Consider the following 21,810-nt stretch of genomic DNA (forward strand, 5'->3'; position numbering starts at 1 on the left):
TACAAGGCTTGAAAGTGCTATAGTCCTTATGATGGCAACCTGAGTTTGAAGTGAGCACATAGGAGAGGTCAAAAGAATAGCAGAGAAATGGAACTGGGGTAGTGAGATCATGTCAACTCTGTCCTACTTTTGGATCGCCAGTTATGTGAGTTAATAAACTTCCTTATAGTTTAAAGAAGTTTTGAGTTGGGTTTTTGTATTATCTGCTATGGAAGGTTCCTATCTTACACAGATAACAAATACAGACATGGTATTTTCTTACTATCCCTAACGTGGCTTTTGTCTTTATGGTTGTAAGGTGGCTCTACCCTTATAGGCATTGTGTCCAGAGAAAGAAGAAGGAAAGTAAAAGCAAAGAGCTAAAAGAATATGCCAACCAAGTTATATGTCTTTTGAAAGCTTTTGCCAGAAGCTCTACCAGAAGGCATAGGCTTTTGAAAAGAAGATCAAAATGACCTCTAAAAGTCCCTAAGCCCATATATTTATGTTTGTTTGTTTGTTTGTTTGTTTTATTGGGGAATATTGAGGGATTGTGTTTTTCCAGGGCCCATACAGCTCCAAGTCGTTGTCCTTCAAACTAGTTGTGGCGGGCGCAGCTCAGCTCCAAGTCCAGTTGTTGTTTTCAATCTTAATTGCAGGGGTCACAGCCCACCATCCCATGTGGGAATTGAACCAGCAACCTTGTTGAGAGCTCGCGCTCTAACCAACTGAGCCATCTGGCCGCCCCCTAAGCTTATATTTTAAAGGTTAACAAGGAAGAAGTCATGATCATTGTTGTTCTGTCTATCACTTTTCCCCCTCGTGAACAGTATCCAAATTTAGAGTATTCCAGTCATCAAGAGAGCCATCATTCTGAATAGCTAAATTAAATGTCAAGCATTGGTAACAATCATTGCTACATCAGCTTTTTCCTGTCATGATAGGTCATGGCAGATACTTAAATAGAGGGTTAAGAGGTATTGTTGAGGAAAAGTTGCAAAAGTTGGCTAGAACAATGAATGGACAATAGACATTGCTAGAGGGGAGGCGTAGTTTCTTATATATGCAGAAAAAGCAGAGAAGTAAAATGGATTTTGTAAAAGGGCATCGCAGTTATTTTCATTTCCTCCGACTTTACCAGTGATCAATAGACTAAAGCTTCAAGAAGGCTTAACAGAAAAGAGATACATATTTCACTACTGTGTAATTTTTCTCTGATCCTTTTCTCCATATATATATATATATATATATATATATATATATATATATAGTGTGTGTGTGTGTATATACATATATATATGTGTATATGTAGATACATATATGTATATATGTGTGTGTGTGTGTGTGTATATATATATATATATATATATATATATATATATATATATATATATATATATCATGTTTCCCCGAAAATAAGACCTAGCAGACCATCAGCTCTAATGTGTCTTTTGGAGCAAAAAATTAATCTAAGACCGGTCTTATTTTACTATAATAATAAAATATAAGACCGGATCTTATATTAATTTTTGCTCCAAAAGACGCATTAGAGCTGATGGTCCGGCTAGGTCTTATTTTCAGGGAAACACAGTACAGTATATGGCATTTAAAATTGACCACTTCCCTGAAATTCACTGTTGGCTTCTAGGGCATTATACTATCCTAGTTTTCTTAGTGCCATCAGAGGCTCTTTCTATTCTTACTGTATGTAAAATGACCCATCTACAGGCTATGGCTTAGGGACAGAATGAACTCTTTCTGGTAAAAACTGTGACTCTTCAATTTCTTTTTTAAAATATTTAGTTATAATGAAATAAATATATTGTTTCCATTAGATATGACATTATTACTACAGTTCAATACCAATAGGAATTTTATGAACGATAGTTTGTTTTTAATTAGTGAAATAATATATCCTACTTAGGAGGAAGAATTAAGTATTAGTAAAGAAAAAAACAGTACAGAAGTTCCAATTTGGTTAACACATATTCAGGGAGAGTGACATGCTGAGAGAGCATGGAATCTTCATGCTCCTTCCCACATACTTTGCCCTATATGTATGTCTCTTCCCATCTGGCTGTTCCTAAGTTATATCCTTTTATAATAAAACATTAATCTCTTTGTTTTCTTGCTGTCTAAAAAACATAACAAAATTCTGGAACAAGCCGCACAGTACTTGAGAGATTTGCTGAGTTCCAATGATGTTCCTTTACCAGATTATGCACAAAACTTAAATGTCATAGAAGTGATTTAAATGATGTTACGGATATCATTAGTTCCTGCCTGATAAATTCTCTTCACCACAATCCAAACTTGGTGTACACACTGCTTTACAAATGAGATCTCTGAACAATTTTGAACCCACCCTTCATTTTCAGATATAATGCAAAATATTCATCTGGCAATCACCTTCTTTAGCTCAAGGTTGCTACAAGCTGGAGCTGAGATGTCAGTGGAATGGGTCCAGGGATCATCAAGCAAAGCGTTGTTGCACTGCCCAAAGACAGGCTGAAGAAATTTCCAGAATTGAAATTCAAATATGTGGAAGAGAAGCAGCAATGCTTCTAGTTATTTTATTTCTGGGGAACAGAAGTAAATAGATTGTCTGGTGTATCTTCTATTAAAGAGGATCACACAAGAATGTTTCCCTTGAACACTCTGATTTGGAGAATTGGTGCTAGTTGGCAATAGATCACTCGCTTAGATTGTAGTGCAAAAAAAGGGAAGTAAGGGATACACAACAATGATAAACATAAAAATCTGCTTTGAGAAAAAAGTACAAAAATAAACATACAAATATTTATCTTGAACAGAACCTGAGGCCAGGATTAAATGCTTATGTTTTAAGGTAAACATCTTATAGATAAAACAGTATCTATAATACTGGAAAAAAAGAAGGTTCAGATGACAATACAACAGCACGGTAGTATTGTGCTGACCACTGCTTGTGGTTAACGTGGAAAAGACCCATCCCTTTTAAGAAGATCATACTGAGTTCATAAAGGAAAAATCTTTTTCTTAAGCATCATCTCCTTTGCAGTTGCCAATGTAGAATGAAATGTTCATCTTGCTTCTATTCTTGAGTGCACTGGGTGTACATAGAATCCTTGAAAATTATCAGTAATATCATAAATCATTTGAGATTCAACGGAACTAAGCTTCTCCATGGCTGCTGCACCACCACTGTTCTTAATCCACTTCAGGACCAAGCCCCTGCCATAAATGCTGAAACACGGAGGTGTGTTGTACAAGGACTTGTTTCCTGCCTGCCCTTTGTACTCCAGGACTGAAGGGTGGGTGAACCCCAGAGGTTCCTCGTGCATGATCACTACTGTTACCCCACAGAGCCAACGTTCTACATACCAGAAGAGCAAATATCACACCAAACTTGGAAACATCCCCTGGCTTAGGAAGTTTGAGGACATGTTGCAAAACAGCACTGCTCCCTTGACATCAGGGATAAAGTCAAACTCTACACCATGCGCAGTCTCCCTGGCGTAGTAATAATACAAACAGCAGGCGTCCAGGTTGAGGGTTCACAAACTTGGATCTATTTTTTGTAGAACCCCCCAAGTTTAGGATAATGATATTCACGGTCCCAAACTTCTAGGCTTCTTCTGCGACATTAGCTCATTACATACTCGGCACACTTTTTTGATTTCAGACCAATCAGGTTTAAGGGGACAGCACTGAACTGGCCTGACCCACCTCTTTGCACAAAAATCACCTTGTAGTTGTCTGGAACCGCTAACAATTCTCCCACAAGATTCTCCGTGTTGTTAATCATTTTAGGGAAAGCAGATGACCTGTGGCTCATTTCAAGAACACTAATGCCAACTCCTTAGTTTAGTAATTCTTTTTGTATCTCTAACAACATTGAGCGCAGCAGCTTGGCGGCTGGGTCCAAACGAAAATGACCACCTGCCATCGGCCATCCACAGTGTGTCCCTGGCAGCCGGGCAGAGTGGAGAGGACGAATGGCCGAGTGGCACGTGTCTGTTTCCTTTCTCTTATTCTCCATTGGTCACAGTTTACCCCACAGAGAGTTGACTATCATCCCTTTGGTGGCTGGTGGGGAAGTCAGATCCCTTACCTGTGAGGTGTGGCATTTTTATCAAAATTGGAAAATGAAGGGAAAAGCCAGAAAGTCAGGGCATGTTGCTGGTTGCCCTGGATGTTCAGTTGTAGTCTTGAGATAGGGCTAGACACTCCCCTAGAAAATGATTTATGCCCCAGATGGCATAACTGTAAAGGACTAAGTGATATTGGTTGACAGCAGTGGCAGCTGAGATGGAGCCAGCAGCTGTCAGCCATACTTTTTGTTACTGTCCTCCTTGAAATTAGCAATGCTGCCTGTACATGATAAGAGTCTTTGATTGAAGGACTACATATAACAGCAACTAATTAAGCAAAAATAATTTTTGAAAAATTATGAAAAAATTCTTGGGATGGAGGGGAAGACTGGAGAACCAAACTTGTAAACAGAAATCAGGCAGTTACAATATTGAGGGCAAAAACTGCCCGAATGTCTCTTCTAATGGTGCTGAAAAAACTAAATATGGTCATTGTAAATTGCTTGCATCATTCTGCTCAAAATTCAAATTTCCAGGACCAAGTCTGGTTGGGCAAGCCTGAGTCAAATGCCCATCCTCTTGGTTGATAAGGAATCTCTAAGGACCAGGATTTCTATCTCATCAAGCCTACATACAACTGGGAGAAAAAAAAAAAAAAAAAAAAAAAAAAAACTCCAAAAGGAAAACTAGGTACTATTAGAAAGGGAAAACTGATTGTGTCTGGTTTAACAAAGGCCCATTATATCAGCATCCAAATTATTTTCTTCCCATACATATACTTTCAAAAATACTCCTAACAGAATGCAGTTGTTTTTCATAAAATAAAAAATTCTCACCCCTTCCTCAGAAGGAGATAAGTCAAAGTCTCCTTACCATCAAATGTCTGGTTGATACAAATGTCTGCTTTAGCTCCAGCTCAACTGTCTCAGATCAAGTCCCTAGAAGAAGAGTCAGAGCCAGGAATTCTTGTATAAGTGATTCACTGGGGAAATACTCTCAGGCAAAAAGGAGCAAGGGAAGCAGGATAAGGCAGGGAATTAGACACGCCATGATTTGATCTCGGTTGGAGATTAGTGCCAGCCTGATCTCACAGAGTTCTGAGTCTGAACTGCACACAGATTTGGTGCCAATTTGAGACACAGATATGAATAAATGATCTAGGTAAAAAGGCTACCTGATCTACCAAATGAAGGCCCCAACTAACTGGGGTCACCTCTACCTAGAACTATGGTTTGATATTAGCCTTACCTCTCCAGCTTTTATGGGGACTTCCAGAGCCCCCCAGTTCCCATATGCATTCTTTCTCATAAATTCCTATTCCCATGATAAACACAAACTTACCAAATAAAGTTGGTCTTTCAGTTTTAAATGACCTAATTTAAGGGAAATAATTATTCAGTTAGATAAGACCCCTCATTAGGGTTGTTTTCTCTAAAAGGTCTTTCACCTCCACCTTTCCAAGACTTTCCAAGGTCTTCTGGGTGCAAAAGGTTTAGGTGTTCTGATAATGGGAGGGAAAGGGCCTTTGTCAGCAAACTGTTTTTGATCTCCAGACGAGGTGTAGTCTGTCTGGTATCTGAATTTTGGCTCCTGCTCTCCCCATAGCAACCACTGAACGACCAAAGTAACTGGTGATCTGGTTTCTCAGCACTCAGCCCAGTGGCCTTTTTTGACCAACCTGATATGACTTCAGCTTTCACTGGTATTGACAATCACTTTGAGTTTCTGCTGTCTCCATGTGGGAATCAGAAAATTCTGTGGTATGTGTGCCTGCATGTATGAAATCTGTCTCTGTATGGAAACATATGCCTCAATTTCTGCTGTACTTACTAGCCCATGTGGTCATAGGGACACTTTGCAGGGTTCCAAATAGAAGTGAGGCTTTAGCCTTGCTTCTCTGCTTTTGGCGTCCTATTCAAACCTATCTGGAGTTACTGCTCTCACTAATCATACCCCACTTGCTGTGCACCTAAGGTCCCTAAGGGACCAAGCTGGCACCTTCTATCTACTCTGTTCCAGCAAAATCTATCAAAATGATTTCTCCCTCTTTTGGTCTCATAAGCAACTGTCATATGCTTTCCTCTCCCTACCCTACAAAACTTCGTTCTAGGTGAACTGGCCCTTCCCTTCCATGAAGCCTATCTCTTTAATGGCAGACTTCAGGAAAAATAAGGGGGATGACCAAAAGGAGTACATATTTCTGAAATGATTTTGAAAGGTGTAAGATTATGGCTACTATGCCTTTAATTTCCCTCAAAATTACAGGTCTGAGGTTTGGTGAAGCAGGGAGGAATGGGGAGACAGGAAATCCTTATTGGTTCTGCACAAAAATGAGGTGGAGGCCGTAAAGTTTTGCGGTCATAGATCGTATTTCAGTTTACTCTATTGCTAGTGCTTGTTGCTCAGTTGGCAAGCATTTGCATTTTGTACGTTCAACCTCTCAAGAGGCTCAGCAAATTAGCTCCCCATTTGAAACATAGACAAATGTATTTGTTTGGGCTTTAATTTTCCAGGTATTCCCTTCTCTCCTTTTCCTAGGGTCAGACTTCTTCCATGACTGAAGTGCTGAGGCCTGGCTTGGGCAAATAATGTCCATCTGTGTACACAAACAAGCTCTGATGTCTTTTTCATCTGCTAAAAGGAGCAGAGAGCATTTTGGATTAACACACTGGGATTTTCCTAGTTTTAACTTTGCAGTTTGTTTCAAGCAACTCGATTGTGAATGTACGTATGTACAACACGTGGATTTCTTACACGTTATCTCACAGTAAAGGTTTTTCATCAGTTTTAGTTATTGGACTCTTTAAATAGACTGGACTATTTTTGCTAACCACTGCACCTTAGGGCCTACCACTCTCCCTATACACCTCAGGAACTAAATACGTATCTGAGTTAATGAAAAGGTATGGAACACTTACGGTTCTTACTACATATTGTTGTATTGCAAATATGCTGACAAACGCCCTTTCCTCCCATTATCAAAACCTAAATCCTTTGCACCCAGACCTTGGAAGGGTGCAATTTAAAGTACCCTACAATTTAAAGTATTAAGTCCAGGAATTTGTTAAATGTGCAGATCCCCAGCACCTTAATATATTCAGTAGAGGTATGGCCCAGAAATTTTCATGTTTAAGCAGCATGTTGATTTTGAAGGTGGTCCTAAGAAGTTTGAGAAACACTGACATCGCTTTGCAAAAGCTCAGTGTCACCATCAAGAAATTGTTTCACTTCAAACTTGCAAGGGGTAAACCTTGGTAATAAATGGGAGATGTAAAATAGTCTTTAAGGTTAATTTAGCCACCATCAAGATGGAATCCCTGAGGCGGCTGGTTAGCTCAGTTGATTAGAGCGTGGTGCTCTCTTAACAAGGTGCAGGTTCGATCTCCACATGGGCCATTGTGAGCTGCGCCCTCCACCACTAAGGTGATACTACTATTGGACTTGGAGCTGATGGGTCTTGGAAAAACAAGTAAGTTTGAAAAAAACAAAACAAAAACTCTTCTATTAAAACAAAAAAAAATTTGATTCCTTTTCCAAAATGTTGATGGCATCAAACATTTAAAAAACCAAACCAACTGTAAGGACCTAAGTTTTCATTGGTCTAAAAATGAACATTTAAATACAGGCCTCTTTAGCAGCAATCTTAAGCAAATCACAACCTGTCATGTCTGTGGAACACTAAGTCCATTTTGAGTATTAACATAAAGCATTGCAAGATAAACCACTGAAATGATTTGAGGAAAATTGCTATGGTCACTTTCCTAAGATTCTCTATGTAATTCCAGTGGTATCAATGATCAAAGATTTAGAGGAGTAATTACTGGTTCAATAAAATTTTTCCATTATAGTCTCATTATAAAAGCAAATTTAAAATTTGACTTCAGTCAAGAAAGGTTTTAAAATTCTTTTTCGTTCCTGTAAAAACCTTGGTGCAACCTTTGGTTTCCAACATGTCTGTTGCCATTTTGGTAGTAACTTCAGAAATTAAACCTAAAATCTTCAAAACTGTGTTTAAATCTTTAAAGCTTCAATAAATCAGCTGCTTACTTCTTGTAAAACTGATGTTCCATTTTAGTGAGTTTTAAATTGTACTTCAAGTTTTCTGAACCTAACTCAAATTTCCGGCCCATATTCAAACACCATTTTCCAATAGTGGCAATGCAAAAGGCCTCTACCTCCCACTTATAAATGCCAAGATAGTCTCCAATCTATTTAATCTTGAGTAGGTTCATGTGTTCAAGGTCTGAATTATTTGTACAAGTATTAAAACGTCCAGCTAAGTCCATTTATTTACATAACCAGTTTTTGAATGACCAATGAAAACTATGAGAATTAGTTCTCTCCAGGGTTGCTTTCCTGTAGTAGGAATAGACTAAAATGTCACTAGTAATTTTCCCCTAAGGGTTGGCTCATTTCAATACTAGTAGGCTATACTACCCTAAGCAACCCAACTGACACATTAACTACTCAAAGGGGAAGCAATTTGGCTGGATTTCACCTTTGGTGAAACTTTACCACAGGTAGCATTCACTCGTTTTAAGTGATGTTGTGACACCCCTTATTTCACTATGAAGAGAACACTCAATTGCTCTTCCCTAACCAAAAGGAGTTACTGAAATACTAATCACCTTAAATGGCACATTTGCATGTACAACTTGTGTATTCAAGAAAAACTGCCTACTTCCCTCTTCTAATAATAGTCTCTTTCCTAAATCTAAGCAGAATTACATCCACGAATCCTTTCCCATGTAATTGAGTTGTTCTTATGCCTGTTGGATAATTGGAAGTTAACAAGCAGTATTTTAAGGATTTATGAGCCAGGAATCATAATCTGCATTATTTTACTGTCACTGCTCTTTAAACACCATACTAGTTCTATTCGATAGAGTAGAAACCTAAAAACCTCAAAAATTTTAATAGGTAAAGAATAGGACCTGTACCTTTAACAAATTAAGATCCCAACTACTAGAATTCTGAATTTACCACCCCATCAGATTTTTTATAAATGCTAGAAAAACACTTCACACAGAAAATATATAATTTAAGATTACTGTATTTCCTTACAAGAGGAACGTTTTAACAAATTTTACAGGTGTCAAGTAACCTTTGTTCAAATTGGGCAAACATCGATTCTAGCATTATGGGTGTTTTATTTGGAAGTGAACTTTTAACTATTAATACAAATGTCAAGATACTACACAAAACATCCACAGGAACTTTTTCATCTTTTTTTTGAATTGTTCACAAACATTTCCTACATTATCCAACATAAAACAAAGAAATGGTACATCTTTTTCTTTCAATTTGCATACAATGGAAAAACAAGAATATATATATTATTTTACAAAGTTTAACTAATAGACACTAGGCAGGCTGACAGTTAAGTCTATAGGTGAGAAATTATCTAATAAAAATAATCAGGATTTATTTAGCAGTCACTTCCATAAACAAGTATTATTCTGATTAATAAAACTTGCTGCCGTTAGGCTTCTGGTATATACTTATACCATTACTCAATCTGTAGTACTGCTCCCCACCTTAGTTCTTTTCACAATTATTAACATATAAAACTGCTGCAAAGTAGGGGCAAGCATTTGCAAAACAAACAAAATCCCCAGCTTATTATAAGCGTGAATGTGTATGATGGAATTTCTTCACAAGCAATGGACTTTCAAACCATTAAGAAATCACCAGAACTGAATTTGCCAAGATATTTTGCCTATGTCCAAGAGATGCATTTATTTATTCCAACAGAGGAGCTGAAAATCAAACTTAGTGTTTAGTTTGGGGGTGGGTTGGGGAATTCAGCCATTTGAAAAATGACCGTCTTAAAAAAAAAAAAATGACCACCAAAAATAGGTTCACTAAATTTATTTTAAAAATCATAAAATGTTTCTTACAAAAGAGCATTACATTCTGCACACTGCTCTGAATAGTTGCCAGGGACATTAAGGACTATTATTACTTTTCTTCCCTGTCTCCCCCACCCCCAAATGTTACAGTGACCACAAAGTAAGGTGTTCACAATAATTACATAGGGGGAATTTTCCTTTTTAACCAACAATGAACAAAAATTAAAATTCACTCACTCTGCTGTTTCAAAATTTCAATGTTAGTTTTTGCACGCCCTCCCCCCCCACCCTGTTTGTAAGGAACTAAAACATTACATCTGGTGAACAGCAAAGATTTCACTACACCTCAAATGCAGAACACCTAGGAAGCAGAGGAATGTTGGCTTTTTAAACAGAAGCAGATAAAAAAAAAAAGATGCAGGACTCCTTCAGTTCTTCACTAGTCTTAGAAAAACTTTCCAGAATACTGCTTCACACTATAAAAAAGAAAAAATATCTTGCATTAGAATCCTTCAACATCTGCATACTGCTTCACACTATAAAAGAAAAGAAAAAAAAGTACGAATTAGAATTTTTGTTCGTAACATCTTAATCAACATTAAGACAATTTCAATGCTAAATTAAAATGACAAAACATGTCCATTATAATTAGAAGTAAGAATTAAAATATTAGCAATTACAAATTAGAACAATGTAAAATTCAAGAAAAATGATTAATAGTAAATCAGACATTAGCAGAGCAGAATTAAGAAAATGAAATCCAAAGTTGTTAATATTTGGTAGAAAAGACAAGAAATGCCAGTAAGGTGTGAAATGCTGCATTTTACAGCACCAATCATTTGTCCTGTAGAGGCATGGCCTGTGCCATATGGCAGACTGTGATTTGTTGTCGATTTAGTTATCTAAAAACAACAAAATCACTAGTCTTCCACACAGAACTAGACCAACATCCACTGAATCTTCTATATTTTCTACAGGCTCTGTATAATTATAACAAGTGGTTTTGGCAGCAGTTTTCACCAGAGAAATGAGAAGTTTGCTTGGTTAAGGCTTCTTCCAGAAAGATTAGTATTGAATGTCTCCGTTTTTAGTAAGAAAGCAGAAGAAAATTAAAGCAAAGCTATTAGAATGTTTAGAAGTTAGGTCCCCAAAAGGTTGAGACACCATGGCTTCTAAAAGAAAAATCAATTAAGAAAAGCTCAAAGTTTTAGTATGTGCAAGCTAACATAAAGCTAAACCTAAACTGACCTGTTCTGCAGCAAATACTGTGCATTCTGTATCTGGTCCTGTGTTCCTGTAATGGTAATGATCCGATCTTCGGATCCTTCTAAAGGCTCATCAATTTTGATCGAAGCTCCTGACTCATGACGAATTTGTTTAATCCGTTGACCACCTTTGCCAATAATAGATCCAGCCAACTGAAAAGATTTTCAAAAACAAGTGTTTATGACACACTTAAAAGAAACGGCATTACCTGTTTTAATGACCATCAAGAGTATTAACTTTGTGTAGTTATTGATTTGTTTTTAATACTACCTAACTAGTTAAGGTTTGGATTATATTTATACTTCAACATTTCCTTTAATCGAAGGTGCCAACCCTCTTAACAGCTTTTGATAGTAATGAACTGAACATCACTTGACAACATATAAACTGGAGAATGACATCTCACTGAAGTCCTTAACAACAATTTTAATCCTAAAATGGAGTATTTTTGTCGAAACCCTTTATTACAAGTTCGGAACTTAAAATAATTTATTAAAATATACCTTGTAATATAGTAAAGATACTTACATCTTTGGGAATAGTTACTTGTGTAGTAATAATAGGTCCACCAAGATCACCATATGAGCCACGACCCCCTGCATAGGAATAATCTGATTTAAATAATGAGCATCAAGTTCATTTAGAAAGCATGAAATAATATTAGTTTTCACAAAGGAGAAAACTTACCATATCCGGAGCCACCCTAAAAATGAAAACAAACAAATAATTACTTTGCCTTCAAAACTACTCAGAAAAAAACAAAAACCAAAACCCAATCTACTCTTCAGATGTTTTAATATTCTTCAAATCCCTCTCTAGTTTAGAAAAGTCAAGTCCTCCCACATCCTCCCCTACTAAGTATATTTCAGAAAAAAATCCTTAGGGGAAGAAACCTTCAGGTACACAGCTTTTAAATAAACAAACAAACAAAAAAAACATTGACGAGGGGAAACAGACACTTATTGTTGAGTAGGAAAACATCTTAATTGTTACTGGTATGAATGCAAACACCCATGATACTCAACCTGTGGTTCATAAGCCATCTGCCATTCTGAAGGGCTCCATGTATCTATTGCAGAGTCCCAAGTTTCATCGGCACTGAAACCAACCTGTGTTAAGAAAAAGAAGTATTAACAAGAACCTGGCACTGCATCTATCATAGAGCTACTGTTTTTACACGCCCAATTTCTATTTTACAGTATTTAAAACATATAACCTACAGTAATCACATATTTTGGGGGAAACAAAGACAGCTCAATAAAGTCTTAATATTCCAGCAAACAACCAAAATGATAAGTGGCTAAGAAGTCCATTTGTAAAAGACAAGCTTTTCAGTGAACACTCGTTAACAAAACATTAACTACCTGACTTTTAAGACCTCCTACAGCTCAATCACACTGATGAAGTCTTACCATGCCATCGTAACGGTCTCCAGGTCTTCCTCTTCTGTCATAAGCCATTAGATCTCTGCAAGAAGAGAACAAGTTGTAATCTCAGCTTTACATGTCACACCACCAAATAAAAACCTACCCTATCTACTCCCCTAAATGTAGATTGCTGTATGTTAATAATACATAGATGAAAGAAACTTACCCTCCTCTAGGAGGTGGTGGTGGAGGAAGAGGAAGATTCCGAGCCCTGCTACCTCCCCGGCCACCTCGGCCAGGAGGAGGGGGAGGAGGGCCTCGCCGAGGGCTCATGTCGTCATAATCTCTTCTAGATGGAGGCATGGGACGCCCACCCCGACCAGGAGGCATTCTGTCAAAACCACCTCTTCCCCGCATGGGAAATCCCACGGGACGCCCACGGCGGTCATCAAACATCATGGTAAAGCCACCATAATCATAGGTTTCATCATAAAAATTGGGATCGTAAGGCTGTGCACGTCCTTTGATGGGAGACTAAAACAAAAAAAAGCAATGCATTATTATAAAGAGAAACAGCCTTGGTTCATACCAACCATTCTTTTGACACAATATTTGAAGTCCGCTATTGCTTCTGGGAGATACAGTTCAGACAAGAAGGGAACATAGGCAATAATGGGGAAAAAAAACAAAAAAACAAAAACAAAAAAAAGGGCAGTATTTTTGGTGAGTCCTAAACCGAAAGTGAGTTTTACTGTTTTCTAAGAAAGAGCAGCTTTCTAGTTTTAACCTTTCACCTTAAGGAGGAGACCAGAAATCCCTTTTATATTTCACAATGGGGTCAGTCTATGAAGAAGAAAGTGAACATTCCCAGGAATATGGAGGGATCAGTATCTTGAGCGAGCCTGTAATCCATACCAACACATCAGTTGGGAAGCTGTGCAATGTAGTACTACAGAAACTTCTTTTGAAGTACTAAAGGCTATAAAAATCTCACCATCAATCAAATGACAATTATCCAAACTATTTCTAAATTAAAGTGATAGCTAAAACCAGGTGATAGAAAACTGCTACATTAAGGGAAAGGACAAAAACCCTATTTGTCTAAACATTCCGAAACGGCTTTCGATGTTTCATGAAATTAAATGTAAAGAAACGTGTTCTGAAGATACCTCTGATATAAGATCAAGGATGATCTTTATGCACTCCACAACCCTATCAGGTTTTCCTCCAATAAGAACAACTCTGTCAGTGGAATGAGGACAGCATTCCTGGAAAAGCTTGATAGTTGTCTGAGTGTTCTGTAATTAGTTGACAAAAAAAAAAAGAATCAGAGCATAAGAATGCACTAAAAAACAAGTTAGGAAACCCAGAAGGTTCAGATAAATTTACATTTGCCTTTAGTAACTCCCCCGCCCAATATAAAAATCTTGTAACTCTAGCACTTTCCCAGTGGTATAAAAAAGTTAGTAAAATAATGTGACCAAGTCTTTTTGTGATATTTTAATAGCAAACTGGATATAGAGGTAATCTCAGGGAAGAAAACTCAGAAGAAGGGGGAATGAGAAGCCCATTGAACTAAGTCCACAGTGAAAAACTATTTTGCAGTAACAGGAGAAAAAATAAAACAGTTGCATTACCTCTCGAAGTTCTTTGATTTTAGCACCTTTGACCCCAATAATTCCTCCTGCCAGACTCTGATGAATCAACAGTCTCAGCTCGCAGTCAAAGTCGCTTCCTTTATAGTGTTGGTACTGCAGAGGGAGAGTTATAAAATATTAGTCCCAAATTAAAGATTCCCCAATAATACACTTATCTGCTATAAGCATAACAACATACTGTTGCAGTGAGCAACCTGAATTTATATTTCAATAACTTTACCAGTTATGTGCTTATTATCCTCAATAGCCAGGCCCAAAAAGGACATTCTGCACCACCTTAAAAAACTATTTTATTTTCAGGTCCTGCAACACCATACCCACACTGCAGCCATTTAGCATGTCGCTGTTACCACAAAATTATTATTAACATTCAAATAACACCATAATAAAAATGACTGCAAAGCACTTTGCAAATGTAGTTAATTCCCACTGCAGCATGGAGCAGGGTCAACAGTGAGTTGTAAGACCATTCATTTATCATGTTTGTAAACCTTTTTCTATAGAGACGGGAAAAGTACACTATGTTAAAAATAAAATTGATCCCATGGGCCAGGCTCCATACTTCAGTGGGGTTCAATGGCACTATGACATACATTTAAGCATTCCACAGCATCAGATTCGAGCGGGAGCTGGCTGGTTGCAGTGGGTGATGGCAACTGCAGGCCCTGAAAGTAGAAAAATAAGAGTAATAGGTTAAGTGTCTAGTGTGATCAGGCTATTGTCGCATATATTGGTAAAGCTACTACAACATATTTCACATCTACATTAAATGAGAAACTGCTAATCTACACTAAGAATCAATATATTAATGCTTTTCTCTACACACCTAACAAATTACAGAATTTTTAACCCCTTAAACTAAATCATAGTTCTACACTCAGTATTTTAAAAAATAAAAAAACCCCAGACAAAAAAAAAACAAACCCCAACCACACACCTTCTAAAACTAAAATATATGCTAAACCCATGAAATGCATGACCACAGATAGTTAATCTTTTACTCTGGAGTGGCCAGACTACATTTTAAAAGAAACAAGGTGTGTATAGTAACCTTGCACATTATGTAGCAGGTTAAGATGCTACTGCTACAAATTATTACATCTACTATCTTCCCACCTCCCACATTATGCCTCAACAGACATACTTTTAAACACCCCCCCTCCCACAATTGGCAAATACGTAAAAAAAGTGAGCCTACCTCTTCCAAGGTAGGGATGATTTTCTTCAGAATTTCTCCAATTGTTTCAATATCAGCACTGATACTCAATATGCTGTCAAACATCACAAATACCAAATAGTACAAAAAAGGTAGAAAAGAAAAATGAGTTTTGTGTTCATCACCAGTAGTCATACAAACTTTTACAGAGAAGTAACACATTTAATACTCCCCATTTAAAGTAGCCTATTTATAGATTTACACATGCATTTTTGTTTTATGCCCAATACAGACATGGTAACATTATTAGGAGACTTGCAGAGAGACAGAGAGAATGGGCTCTTGGAAGGGCTCAGATTAAGTGGGCAATAACCAGAACTGAAGCAGAGTTGAATATTTATGTTCCCCGCCACCACTAAGTTAATTAAGGATACCCTCGCTGTTACATTGGTAAAACTGGCACACCTTCTCTTAGGCAAAGTGGGGGAATATGCAAGTGGTGAACATTGTATTTGGAGTAGGGTTATGGATACCAGTTAGAAATTAGATCACTAATGGGCTCTGCAAGAAAACAAATACAAATGCGAGACAAAACAAAGACAACACAAATGAGAAGTGAAGGAAAGTGAACCAGAGTTAGCATTTCATCAGAAAAAATTATGAACAGGCAATGTTGGGAAGCAAGGTGGGCCACAAAGACAGAGCGAGAGACTATTTTGGTAACAATTTGATTTACAATGCAGCAAATATGCAACACTTGAAGCTGTGCTCCTTCCATCGAAATAAAATTAGTGGATCGTTTGGGTGGGCAACTCACGGTAAAAGTTCAGTGACAAAAAGACTTAATGGGGAAAATAAGACAGAAACTTGAAAAACAATACACCGTCTAAAGGGGATACTATTTAATTATATAAAAGGCAGGTAATAAAATACATTTCTCTCTTTCTAATCAGGCAGTGAGGCATAAACTGTTGGGACATACCGCTCGGGGCCACTGCTGTCTGGGACTGAAACACTGGCATTGTACTGCATTGGTCATTGGCGTTCGTGGATGTTGGCATTGGGCATGGGCATTCAATCAGAAGTTGTCAAGTATGGTACCCGTTTGGCAACGAGCACATTTTTGGGCATAGCCAACCAGGGTTTTCACATGGGCGTTCAGGGGCGGATGGGCCAACGTCATGGTGGGCAACGCAGGGGTAAGTCGATCCAGTACATGGGCAACGGAGATATATGGCCAAAAAAACAAGGAGAGGGAAAAGGGGGAAAAGCAATAAATTTTAATTTAATACAAACTATACTCATACTCTCAATTAATGAAACAAGCTTAAGTTGTTCTGAAGACTAACACAATAATGGACTTCTCTATATCTGACTGTGGCTTAACATTTAAGGACCTTAAATGATGGTACTAGCTTTTTTTTTTTTTTTTAAACAAACGATGTTTCAGTAGCAGGCTGGCTCATGAGGGTAGACACAAAACCTGTCATGACTCAGTTTACTGAAGTGCTTGAGGAAATGGGGAATAACCCAGATAATTATACAGAACATCTGGATTAAGAGGAGAGAGGTTTATAAAAGACAAAACAAAAATTCCCACACCACCAAAACCCATAACTCTTAAAAGACTAGTTGGTTTCCTGGAGGTTTAAAACGCATTCCTAGATCCTAACAGGTAAGACTGTAAAATTTTAAACAAAATTTCCAGTTCAGTTTACAGTAATCAAGAAGAACATACAAAGATCTGCGACCGAGAGAGAAATGAAATTCTATCAAATAAGTATCCAACACAAAGTTATTTGCCTCAATTTTAGCAAGAAAACATTAAGAGAGTTTGCTCACTACAAGAAAAAAATTAAAAAAAAAAAAGAATTTTGGTGTAGACAAGTCCTATAAATATGCTTATTTCTGGTGATAGCAACATTTAATGTGTCTAATCACAAGAGTCAACCCACTATAAAATATGAAGGACTCATATAAATCGTTGGCATTGAGTTTCCCAATCAAGTGCCTACTCTATTTTTCACCCATATTTAATCATGCGAACTCAACAATTTCTTTGTGCTCCATGTGCAAGCTGTTAAAGAACAGATGGATGATTAAAAAGGGGAAATAAAGATTTCTGAGTTTAATCAGCCACCTGCAATGATTTTTCCCCCCAGTGATACCGTAATTGATTCACACGGGAAATGGTGCAATTAAAGGTTTTTACACTGTCGTTATTTCTAAGATGTTATCTTTCTTGAAGTGAATAATTTGGTGGAAAGTTATTAGAATGTGAAGAGGTTTAATATAGACCCCTCCCAACCTGAACTGTGTTAAATGAGGAATGGCAAACCTTGAAATTATCTATGTAATCAATTATTACGAATGGCTTGTATCTAAGACTATTGATTTCTATGATGCAACTTTTTATTTCTACAAACATAAACCGAAGCTGGTTGTGTAGTTTAAACTCTTTAATACTTACGTCTGTACGCAGAGCCTTAATATTCTTGCCTCCTTTTCCAATCACTGCCCCGGCATTCTGGAGAAAAGTAGAAAAACAAAAAAATTAAGTTTACCCTTTTCTTCCAGTGCTCTTAAGCTTTAACCAAAAACAACCAACCAACCCCCCCCCCAAAAAAAACCATACAAAAACTCTAACCCTTTTCTATTATAAGGCTGAAAATCTATTTGGGAATATCAAAATCATCAAGTTAAAAAAACACTAGCCTGTGCTTTTGGGGGCTTTAAACAGCAAGGCAGAGCTATAGAATATTCAGAATGTCCTAAGACACTTAGCATAAAACTTAAGCACTAATTAATTTTACGACACCCATCTGTAAAAGAACTAAACAGATACTTTTACATTTGGTGTGATAGCATCAATCAAGTAAACTGCCAACCAGGATGTTTTCTGATAAATCCACAATACAATCAAGATACAATCTTTAACCAATTAATGCTTTAAGGACCACCCACACCCTTTCTCCTGGTCCCATCTGTGTTAAGGGATTTCATTTTGTTAGCCAAAAGAAGAAAAAAAGCCACCATGACCTACAAGTCTGTTTAGAATCACACAAATCTTTTATATTCAACCCTATAAGGCTTTGAAGGCTTCTCAGAGGGCCAAACCAGAATCTTAATTTCCACTCAACTTAAGAACCACTTTCAAAAATAAAAATTTATACCTTGCTCTGAAGCAGAATGCGTAATTCAACCATCTCATCAGTGTTTCTAGATCTTTTAAAAGCTTGTTCCTCTTCCATATCTTCGGCAGGGCGTTTACCTAGAAATTAACAGTTCAGATTTCAAAGAAAGCACCAGCATCTAAGAAAAGGCATCTTTAACTACATTTAAGTTTTAACTTATAGATTAAATTAGAAAAACCAACTCCATTCTGTTCGAAGAGATTGGTTGCTAATTGCAAAGAATGTTTTAAAAGGCCAAAGGCACTCAGATTCTTGGACTTTTAAATATGAACCAAAGTATGCTCCCTTCTAGTAACATTTGTCTCAACACAAGTATGATATAATACTTAAAGGCTCAGGAATAACAAAATCCGAGAAAAAAATTGTATTATTGGTTTTTCTTAGTTTACAGTTACCTTTGCAAATGAGTTACTTTTACTTCATAAATAAAAGCCAAAATGTAACTGAGGGGGATCTCAGACTAAATCATAAATAATGAAATTAACAGAACGAGAAAAACATAAAACTGTTACAATTAAAACATCTTCTCACCAAATTCACCATTGGTTTCGGTGTTGGGGAAGGTTTCCTCTGGCTGTTCAGTTTCCATTTTCTTGGATTAAATGGACACACCGATCTGTTGAAAAAATAAAAAGGCTCTAGTCCATTTGGCTTACTGGAAAATAAGCTATGCATGTTGCTATTTTTTTTAAAAGGTAAATAAATGACTGCTTCTAGAACGTACCAGTTATTATATATCCTTGCAGAGCAGAACTGAAGTGTTCTGGGCGGGACCAACTGACACCCTAGTGCTGCAGTAGCCTACAAAAACCAACATAAATCAGTTTTGGTTTTTGGTTGCTGATCACCGAATACTAATGAACACTGATCTGAACACAACAAAGACCGATTTCTAAAACTTCTTTCTTCATTTCAGGGTCTTAAACCCTCAAACGATTGCCTTAAAAACCCAAATCAATCAATCTGATTTTTTGCAAGAACGACTAATTTTTAGCCATTGGATCTAGTCCCACCATGGAAACTACCGGTAGTTATATGTTAAATGCATAAAGACCAAAAGCATGTTAAGCCCACGAGTTAATTTTGTCCTGGAAAGTATATATTTATAAAGATAAAGCTACCGTGTTTCCCCGAAAATAAGACCTAGCCGGACCAGTATCTTAAATGAGTCTTTTGGAGCAAAAATTAATATAAGACCCGGTCTTATTTTACTATATATAACACAAGACAGGGTCTTATATTAATTTTTGCTCCAAAAGACCCCATTAGAGCTGATGGTCTGACTAGGTCTTATTTTCGGGGAAACAAGGCAATTTTACATTGAAAATTTAAATCGGTTTTGGGTTTCTTTCCATTGGTGACTTGAAATGCTGTTCTCTAAAACTTCGAGAATTTACAAATACAGCCACATTCAGGTCAATCTATTGTATTGAAAAAATAAATTTCAAAACCTAATAAGGGCAGACCCAAATGGCCAGTGCTGCTCTATTATTTAACAGAGCCAATGTAGCCCTTGAATCCTAGAAGATTAAACTATATTAAAAAGGGTACAACCTAACAATTACACCTCTACAACCAGACTGGTGATGGGACTCTAAACATCCTTTTATCTCACCGCTTAGGACTGGCAGGAGGCGACATGTGGCCCGTGCTAAAAAAGGGATAGCTACCATGTTTCTCCCAAAATAAGACGGAGCCGGACAATCAGCTCTAATGCGTCTTTTTGAGCAAAAATTAACATAAGACCATATCTTACACTACAAAATAAGACCGAGTCTTATATTAACTTTCGCTCCAAAAGACGCGTTAGGGCTGATTGTCCAGCTAGGTCTCATTTTCAGGGAAACACAGTAGGCAGCCTAGCGTTAAAAAAAGGAAAAAAAAAAAAAAAAATCAAGGCAACTTTTACGTCTCCCAAATTTTCAATAACGTTTGTCGATAAACCACTCTAATAACTGAGACGTGATCTTTCGGGTCCATCACTCAGTTAAGTGCTGAGGTGTGGCGAAGATTTGGATCAAGTTTAAAGACAAAACAGAAGGCTCTATTTGCAAGGATAAAACGTTCCCGCGGTCCTTCAATCACCATTCTCCAGACCACAAAAATCACTAAGTTTGTGCGCGACCAGCCGAGGCAAATATGCCCTCCCCTCCCGACGCCCGATACCGGGATCCGCCAACAGCCGAGTAACAGGAGCTGAAAAAGCCAGAGGCGAAGAGCAGAAGCGCCGCACCTCTCCTCTCCCAGATCCGACAGGAAATGGCGGCCCGTGTAATGGCGACTACGTGCTACTAGGCGGAGCCAAGCGCCGAACCCCCCCTCCCCCACCCACCACGCGGTCTCGAGATCTCATCCCCCGCACCCTCCCCCCACCACGGGAGAGACAAAGCAACGGAGGCAGAACCGATCATTCGACCTCCCCTGATCCTGCTCCCATGTCGGAGAGCCTAAGTGCGGCGGGACCCAAACAAAGAACAGCGGCGTTCTCTACCGCCTTCGGGTTCCCACCGCCGGCCCCTTCTTCCTACACAAGGGGCCTAGTCCCCAGGTACATGCCTCGCAACCTCTAGTATCACAACGCAGACTGCGGATATACGCTAAGGGAAATGGCGGAGGTGGGGGGAGGGGAGGCCGGGCAACGTTCTCTAGCCGAGAATTCGCCAACCAACAAGTAGCCCTCAAACACCACCCTCAATCGGAAAAACTGGCCTCCGACCCTCACTCTTAAGTGCCGTTCGCCGAGCCCCGCTCCTCACCGAACGAGGCTGCCGTCCCTTTGCCGCCGCACCGCCTCAGCCGGTCACAGCTAGACAGAGAACCAGCCCAGGCCCCCGCCACCCTCCCCCGCCTCTCGGCGCTCTCCTACCCCGCCGCCGTGCCCGATTGGCTGCTCGGGTTTCAGCGGTGGCGCGAGGGCGAAACGATTGGCTCAAGGCCGCGTCAATCAAGGCACCGGAGAAGGCGACTGCCCCGCCTCCCGCCGGCGCCTCCCTTTAGGCTGAAAGGCCGCTAAAGGCCCAAGGAAAACCGGCTTGGAAAAAGGCGACGCAGCCTTTAGGGAGACCAATCCCCTGCCTGAATCCTTAATACCAAAGCCCCAATAACGCTAATTACCTATAGGCCGTAAACAAGCGGGACGTAGGCAAGACGTCGAGGTTGGTGCCGCAGAGAAACAGAGGATAATGGCGTCTGCAGCGCTTTCGCCTGGAGCGCCCTCCTCCTTTCCCGTTCGCGCACTCACTAGCTGGGGGAGGGGAGAAACCTC

At 38.6% G+C, this 21,810-nt stretch overlaps 1 protein-coding gene and 1 pseudogene across 13 annotated transcripts; both read right to left on the reverse strand.

The window, feature by feature from the left end:
• Positions 1–2,964: 2,964 nt before the first annotated feature.
• LOC109457300 (phosphoserine aminotransferase) lies at positions 2,965–4,000 on the reverse strand (annotated as a pseudogene).
• Positions 4,001–9,087: 5,087 nt separating this feature from the next.
• On the reverse strand, positions 9,088–21,798 carry HNRNPK (heterogeneous nuclear ribonucleoprotein K). 13 transcript variants are annotated; one of them, XM_019750139.2, is made up of 17 exons: positions 21,660–21,798; positions 19,270–19,346; positions 19,077–19,161; positions 18,525–18,622; positions 17,822–17,878; positions 16,334–16,377; positions 15,394–15,466; positions 14,789–14,860; positions 14,175–14,288; positions 13,707–13,835; positions 12,764–13,071; positions 12,583–12,637; positions 12,196–12,279; positions 11,858–11,873; positions 11,699–11,781; positions 11,153–11,322; positions 9,088–10,380 (listed from the first exon to the last, which is right to left on the reverse strand). In XM_019750139.2, the coding sequence occupies exons 3-17, from the start codon at positions 19,132–19,134 to the stop codon at positions 10,350–10,352; spliced, it is 1,392 nt and encodes a 463-aa protein (XP_019605698.1). In that variant the 5' UTR covers positions 19,135–19,161; positions 19,270–19,346; positions 21,660–21,798; the 3' UTR covers positions 9,088–10,349. The 13 variants fall into 13 exon arrangements, with proteins under 13 accessions (XP_019605698.1, XP_019605696.1, XP_074186703.1 ...); XM_019750137.2 differs by having other exon boundaries at positions 9,088–10,440; XM_074330602.1 differs by lacking the exon at positions 21,660–21,798 and adding an exon at positions 21,302–21,439 and having other exon boundaries at positions 9,088–10,440.
• Positions 21,799–21,810: the final 12 nt, after the last annotated feature.

Source organism: Rhinolophus sinicus, linkage group LG04 (genome assembly GCF_036562045.2).
Source record: "Rhinolophus sinicus isolate RSC01 linkage group LG04, ASM3656204v1, whole genome shotgun sequence".
Lineage (NCBI taxonomy): Eukaryota > Metazoa > Chordata > Mammalia > Chiroptera > Rhinolophidae > Rhinolophus > Rhinolophus sinicus.